General features: G+C 45.7%; 1 protein-coding gene across 1 annotated transcript; it reads left to right on the top strand.

The window, feature by feature from the left end:
- Positions 1-339: 339 nt before the first annotated feature.
- On the top strand, positions 340-6,288 carry LOC144253178 (spermatogenesis-associated protein 31D1-like; the record flags this gene model as incomplete). Its single annotated transcript, XM_077795017.1, has 4 exons — positions 340-390; positions 1,107-1,146; positions 1,750-1,810; positions 2,079-6,288. Coding segments are annotated over 4 exons (4,362 nt in total), but the record flags the coding sequence as incomplete, so codon positions are not given.
- Positions 6,289-8,026: the final 1,738 nt, after the last annotated feature.

The following is an 8,026-nucleotide window of genomic DNA, read 5'->3' as shown; positions in this document are numbered from 1 at the left end:
AATGGAACAACAGACCTGAGCAGAGGGACCTGCTGGCTGGTGGGCAGGTGGAGGAGGGGCACAACCTCCTCCAGTCTTCTCTCCCCACCCTCAGAACTCTTTCCCTTTGTGACTCCTCAATGGTGTGTGATGCAAGCCCGGAGATAAAAAGAGGCCCAGGCACCCTCAGAACTCATTTGCCTTAGGCAACCGAGCGATTCAGACAATGAAGAATGTTCTCTCTTTGCTGAATAGCCATACTGAACCATGGTTGATCTTGGTTCAATTCTTTGGGATATTGATCCCCAAAGTACTATTTTGAGTGGGTTGGTATTGCTTTTTCTATACCTGTCCTTTCAGGTATTGAAACTATTTTCACCAACACTCAAGAAAGATAAAGCCATCCAGAAGGTAAGGAAGCAGAGAACTCCCAAGGGAGTTTCTTGATTTTGTCAAATGTGAAATGTTTTGTGAAATGTCAAATGGGATTTGTTATTTCCATGCTCACATTACTAAATGTTTGGTTGGCTCAAAAAAGATGTGACTTGGGAAGTCTGAGGACAAGATAGAACTTCACTCTTTAGGGAAAGAAGTCAGAGGTTCAGGAAGGACCAAGGTTTCCATCTGAAGCTCAGACTATCTTTTGGGGTGTGGTGGAGGGTTCCAGATTGGTCTGGATAGAGAGTGAAGGAGACGGGTCTCTTCTGACTAGATTCTGAGTCTCATTCCCGTGTCAGATGTTCTTCACCTTCATATGGGGCTGATCAGGACAGCAGTGCTGCCCTCTGAGTAGAGCCTGTAGCCTGAGCTCTGCCCCAGGACACAGGGTTCCCAGGGGGAGCACAGATGAGACTGTTGGCCTCAGATTCTATGCCCTCCTTCAGCAGAGGGTTTAAGACCATCAAATGTGGAATCTCACAGACAAAAATGTCCTTTGAAATTATCAGAGAAGTAAAAAATTGAAAATATTTCATTGCCCTTCAAGATTAATAAAAGGAAGGAATACAATTTCTACTAATTAAAAATGAAGAGTTGTCCAATTCTTGCCTAATGAATGTCTAAGCTTGTTAACGAAAGGAGTAAAAGAAATGAGCCCCAGCCCCTCATTCTTTTCTTTTTGTTTTCAGCGTCAGGGAACAAGGAGAAGGAAAAATGGAGCATTTAGAGGTAAGGTTCTGCCTGTTCAACCTGAGCTCTATAAGGGTGAACTTTCCTATCTCTCCAGCTCCATGATCTTGGAGGATGTCAGTTTCTAGGTGCAGTCTCTCTCAGGAAACAGGGTCTCAGAGGAGAGGCTCAGGAGAAGGCAGTGAGACCTGAGAGAATCCTCAGAGTCCCTGCCCTGCCCACCCTTCCTTGGGTGTGAATGAAGTAGTGATGGACCTGGGCCTTGGACATTTACTGCCAAGAAGGTGGCCCTGTGAGAGGTCCAAAGACCCCTGATTGCCTTGGAGTCAGATTTCTGTCTGGTGACATGGTGTAAACTACTTTAATTCTTGGCTGATTAGATTCCTCTCTGAGTTAGCTACTGACTCTTGTGCTTCAGGTGGTGGTTTTGAGCAGCATGTAGGATGGTACAGGTGAAAGTACTTTCTGAATGGAACCACATATACCTGTGAACCTTCTTACTATTATCCCTGACACTTAATGACCTTATCTGCAGGTTTTTAGGGCTTTCTGACTTTAATATCCTGTTTCCTGTAAAAACTCCTGAATGATAACCTGTGTTTTTACCTTTACTATATATAACCAACTGTCCTGGTTTTCCAGGTCGGAGAACTTGCCGGAGAGAAGCAGAGGAGGGGAGGAAGCTGCTTTCTATTCTGAGAAGGTGATTAGTCATTTCCCTTCTTTACTGATCCCTTTCCTGGCATGTTTTACTCAGTCCCCCAGGAATTCTTTGCAATATGCCCTCATCACAGGAGGGATAGCCATAGCCATGGGTACGTGAATAAAGAACTTGGGAGGGGAGGGTATTGTGAGGTCATAGATGTGTGGAATGTAGAGCAGGTAGCGGGCTCCCCACCACCCATAGAACTGCAGATCTTGCTTCCCTTGTAGTGGTTCTGGTTACAGCTTTGGCTTTCTGTCTCTTGCAGTCCCATGAGCCAGAATAATGATTTCCTCCACTTTCGGCAACTGTTATGTCCAGACCCGCTCTGTGGGGTGTGTAATAGAACAACAGCTAAGGTCAGTCAACTGATCTATAAGGCGTCCTTGGAAGATGCTGTTAATTCTATGTCCCGTGTGTCTTCCGTGACATCCTTGAGAGAGTCATCAGTTTTTCTGTCCGCTGTTGTTTCTGCAATCCCTCCGGAAGCTTCAGTTTCAACTCCTTTAACTGAGCCAACTCTATTTCCTTCCTCTATTCGTTCACCTGACCAAATTAACCCTTTAATTGACCTACCTGGACCCTCATTACGGGGTGACTCTCTGCCACCAGAGTCTTCTCCTTTGAGATCAAAATTGCCAGTGGATCATATCCCACCTCAACCATCTGTTCCAACCCCTCCCCCACCTGTTCCAACCCCTCCCCCACCTGTTCCAACCCTTCCCCCACCAACTGACAGTCAAGAAACAAAACCTGTTCTCCAACCTGAAGCTACTTTGTTTCTGGTGGATAGCCCTGATGGGTTGTCTACTAATGTCCCAACAACCACATGCACTGACAGTGCAAGCCTTCCAGTGGCAGAGTTCTCTGGAAACCAGTCTCATGCTGAACACTTGCCTCCATCTAAATTGGAGCCCTCTGATGATGACAAAAACCTTCTCGACCTCCATCCTCCTGAGGCCTCTTTTGAGAGTGCTACTGCAGCCATCCTTGTAGAGCCTGGAAACCTCTCATTTCTATGCCCTGATGTCTTGGCCCTTCTGGAGAGACATATAAAAAAGAAGGGTGATTTCCTGATGCAGAACAAAAAGGAAAAGGAAACAAAATCGTTTCCAAAAGAACTTAAGCCAGCCGGCCAATTGAATTCTTCAGGGAAAAGGTTAGAGTCGGTTGCTGAGCAACAGGACTCACCTGTCTCCCTTCCTTCACAGAGCAGTAAAGGAGAATCAGAGGAACTGCAGGTAGACCACCAGTCCCCAGATCCTAAGACCTTTGAGGATAACTTACCTAAAAAATGTACCCAATTCTTCTGGGGTCTCCCATCTTTGCACAGTGAGTCCTTGAAATCTATAGTACCTGTCTCAGGTGACTGTTCAACCTATGTCTGCTTCAATTCAATGCCAACATCCATTGAAGCCCCTGAATCTCTAGTTCTAACCCCTCCCCCAACTCTGTCCTTGGCTGAGATCCAATCTCAACCCTTGACCCAAGCACTGGGCCAATCTCCTGTCCCACCCCAGGACCAGCTTCAATTCTCGGTCCCTACCTTATCACCACCTATTTCATCTCAGGTTAGTGATGGTGGAGTGAGGATTCATAGATTCCAGGATGAGGTACAATCTCTCATGCCATCCAAAATTCATGACTTGGAATATAATGTATTACAGAAAGGACAGGAAAGTTTGTGGGGTGTACCCTTTGTGGTTCAAAAGTCCAAGGAAGAGTTTTGTCCTCCAGCTCCCAGTGTTTTATCTGACAGAAGGTCCTCCAAGGTTTATGCTCCAACAACCATCATTCCGGGAGATTTTCCCCTCAAAAAAGAGCTTCGGAAGAAGCTAGAGCACCACCTTCGGAAAAGGCTTATTCAACACCGGTGGGGTCTGCCCCGCAGAGTCCATGAGTCTCTGTCAAGGATGAGTCCTGAAACAGAAATTTCTGAGATATCTGAGTCAAAGTCCACTTATGGACTTTCATGGATCTCTTTGTATAAGGGTCAAAGTAGCAAAGATTTACAATTGAGCCATACAACAAGTTTCCATGAGAAGAGCTCAGAATTACTTCCACCAGGGGAGACAGTGAAGAAAGTAAATAGTCCAGAGATTGGCACAAAAGATGATCCATTGAGTGACTCAGAGGGGGCTCCAGATAATGATCTGGACTCTGACTTTCAGACAAACCTAAAAAACGAATTGAATAGCCTTTTTGGAAAAAAATCAAAGATCTCAGAGGAGAGCTCAGTTCAGAAACAACTGACAGAAGCCCTGGAAACACACTTGAGCAAGAAATTTGAGGAAATCAATGTGTGTCAGATGCCTGGCACTGTGAATAGATCATTGCATTCTATGGAGCCGGTATTGACTAGTCCTGAGAAATCCCCTAGCCAAACAAAACACAGTGATTTGGCACCACTGGTGTGTGAGGACAAGAAGGGCCTCAATACCGCCCAGGATATTTCCTTCCTTGGTTCCAACAAACAAAAGATGTTGGAAGACCATATTAAACTGTTTCATAAGAGGATGATGTATGGGCTTCCCCAAAAAGTCCAGGAATCCATAGACATCTTCAAAATGAAAGGAACCCCATCCTGGTCCTCAGTTCGCTCCAACATTTCCTCCTCATCCAGTCTTACTTATGGCAAGGATTCTAAAATTGGGGCCTCCAAGCCCCTTCAAGAAAGCATTAGTACTTTTCATGTAGTCAAGGTGGGAACAATGATTTCGGGCCCTACTCTAGATCATACTCTTTCTGCCACTTCACCTGTGAGCAAGGAAAATAAGAGGGCCCTAACACATTCACCCTCTCACACCAACCCTGAGCTTACAGAGAATGTCAAGGCAATTAAGGGTGACAGACAGGCTTCGTTGTTCTTCCCCCACAGTGACAAAGATAAAGACAGTCAGAAACAGACTGTAATAGCCAATAAATGCAGTCCAAAGTTGCCCACAAAGCAGGCTGGGGCCAGACCCAAATCATGGAATAAGGGAGTGAGTCCCAGCAATAGCACAGAAAAGATTCAGAGAAAAATGATTAAGAATTTAGAATATTTTCCCATGTCTAACAAATCAAGGGAGATATTCAAGGCAAAGGAGCTCTGTGCTATTCAATCACAGTCTACGAACAGCCTGACGACCACAGAGTCAGAAAGCTCCTCCGGGACAGATATGAAAATGAGTAAAGTTGAATCAACCCTGACCATTGAAAGGCCCCCAGAAGGAATATCAGTTCTCAAAGATTCCAAATCATTAGATCTTAAAAATCAGTTGCTTAATGAGTTGAAGATGAAAATGGGGAGCAGGGAGCAGGGCCTGGTTCCAGGCTTTTCTACTGAGTTGACTATGGCCTTAGATAAGTTGACTTCCAAGACCTTGGCATCTAAGACCTTAGCTTCCAAGACCTTGACGTGCAAGACCTTGACTTCAAAGACCTTGACATCTAAGACCTTGACTTCTAAGACTTACACTCATTTTCATAGTGCCTCTAGTGGGGACATGGCAGCTCCTCATGTGCTACAAGCCCACTGTGACAACAGAGGGATCAACATAGAGCAGGGGCAAGAGCCCTGGATCCCGACACATGTCTTATGTAAGTGTCAGGACAAGAATGTACTATTAGCATCAAAAAGGGTGTGCCCTCTGGTACCCCAAACAGGCGAGTTTGGTGGAGGGGATGCAGGGTTGGTGACACGCCAACCTAGAGGGAAGCTCCCCCACCCTCAAGACAGAATATTAAAGGAGGCACTTGGGAGCAAGTCCTCCTCAGCCCCATCACTGAAGGGACAGCCTTCTCCTGAAAACAATTTAAAAAGCCAGTTCAAGCACTTTTTTCAAAGGCTTTATCTTGGCATAAAAGGCAAAGGGCAAGAGGGTTCTCAGAAAAAAAAGGGCAGCTCTTCATCATATGTGCAAGGCAGAAACCCAGCTAAGAAAGCTGCCTTTACTGGGAATACTGAAGCTCAGAAAATCATGACAGACATTGGGAAGATCCTAGAGGAGAAACTAGCAGGTCGGCATGGAGTAGAGGCCACCACCCCACAAAAGCCTCTTTCCACCCCCATGAGGCCTGGGAAAATTGAGCACAAGACTGGACTGCCGGTTCAGGCAGAACCCGTCCAGAAACATGCCTTCAATGTCAAGACTCCCTGTGCTAAGGTGCCAAGTGCCAAATCTTGCAGCCAAGAAGTTGGCTTTGTTGGTCAGAGGTGTCCTACAGGGAATAACAGATGGGTCATGGACAGGGGCAGACAGCCCCAGAAAAGTGTGACAGTACAGGAAAAGATATGTCAGAAGCATCACCCATCCATGCCGCACAAGGAACCCTTGCTCCATCTGAATACTACATGCAAACATAGAGTTGGTCAGGTGGCTCCAGCTGCTGCTCCTTTTGCTAAAGGCACTGTGTTGGGAGAGTTGTCCCTGTTATTCAAACAGAAAATGCTTCTCCAGAATTTTGAGAAAGAAAATTTTCTTCCCCCCAAATAATTTATCCCTTTTTGAGAATACTGATTTTCCCCAATAAATTTTCTAACAATATATGGTGTCTTTTCTTGTGTTGGGGGTTTGGGTTTTGGGCAACCTACTCCTTCACAAAGCAGGCTGGGGCCAGACCCAAATCATGGAATAAGGGAGTGAGTCCCAGCAATAGCACAGAAAAGATTCAGAGAAAAATGATTAAGAATTTAGAATATTTTCCCATGTCTAACAAATCAAGGGAGATATTCAAGGCAAAGGAGCTCTGTGCTATTCAATCACAGTCTACGAACAGCCTGACGACCACAGAGTCAGAAAGCTCCTCCGGGACAGATATGAAAATGAGTAAAGTTGAATCAACCCTGACCATTGAAAGGCCCCCAGAAGGAATATCAGTTCTCAAAGATTCCAAATCATTAGATCTTAAAAATCAGTTGCTTAATGAGTTGAAGATGAAAATGGGGAGCAGGGAGCAGGGCCTGGTTCCAGGCTTTTCTACTGAGTTGACTATGGCCTTAGATAAGTTGACTTCCAAGACCTTGGCATCTAAGACCTTAGCTTCCAAGACCTTGACGTGCAAGACCTTGACTTCAAAGACCTTGACATCTAAGACCTTGACTTCTAAGACTTACACTCATTTTCATAGTGCCTCTAGTGGGGACATGGCAGCTCCTCATGTGCTACAAGCCCACTGTGACAACAGAGGGATCAACATAGAGCAGGGGCAAGAGCCCTGGATCCCGACACATGTCTTATGTAAGTGTCAGGACAAGAATGTACTATTAGCATCAAAAAGGGTGTGCCCTCTGGTACCCCAAACAGGCGAGTTTGGTGGAGGGGATGCAGGGTTGGTGACACGCCAACCTAGAGGGAAGCTCCCCCACCCTCAAGACAGAATATTAAAGGAGGCACTTGGGAGCAAGTCCTCCTCAGCCCCATCACTGAAGGGACAGCCTTCTCCTGAAAACAATTTAAAAAGCCAGTTCAAGCACTTTTTTCAAAGGCTTTATCTTGGCATAAAAGGCAAAGGGCAAGAGGGTTCTCAGAAAAAAAAGGGCAGCTCTTCATCATATGTGCAAGGCAGAAACCCAGCTAAGAAAGCTGCCTTTACTGGGAATACTGAAGCTCAGAAAATCATGACAGACATTGGGAAGATCCTAGAGGAGAAACTAGCAGGTCGGCATGGAGTAGAGGCCACCACCCCACAAAAGCCTCTTTCCACCCCCATGAGGCCTGGGAAAATTGAGCACAAGACTGGACTGCCGGTTCAGGCAGAACCCGTCCAGAAACATGCCTTCAATGTCAAGACTCCCTGTGCTAAGGTGCCAAGTGCCAAATCTTGCAGCCAAGAAGTTGGCTTTGTTGGTCAGAGGTGTCCTACAGGGAATAACAGATGGGTCATGGACAGGGGCAGACAGCCCCAGAAAAGTGTGACAGTACAGGAAAAGATATGTCAGAAGCATCACCCATCCATGCCGCACAAGGAACCCTTGCTCCATCTGAATACTACATGCAAACATAGAGTTGGTCAGGTGGCTCCAGCTGCTGCTCCTTTTGCTAAAGGCACTGTGTTGGGAGAGTTGTCCCTGTTATTCAAACAGAAAATGCTTCTCCAGAATTTTGAGAAAGAAAATTTTCTTCCCCCCAAATAATTTATCCCTTTTTGAGAATACTGATTTTCCCCAATAAATTTTCTAACAATATATGGTGTCTTTTCTTGTGTTGGGGGTTTGGGTTTTGGGCAACCTAC

The sequence above is a fragment of the Urocitellus parryii genome, unplaced genomic scaffold, assembly GCF_045843805.1.
Source record: "Urocitellus parryii isolate mUroPar1 unplaced genomic scaffold, mUroPar1.hap1 Scaffold_998, whole genome shotgun sequence".
In the NCBI taxonomy this organism is placed as follows: Eukaryota; Metazoa; Chordata; class Mammalia; order Rodentia; family Sciuridae; genus Urocitellus; species Urocitellus parryii.
This window is presented reverse-complemented; position numbering and strand designations above follow the sequence as displayed.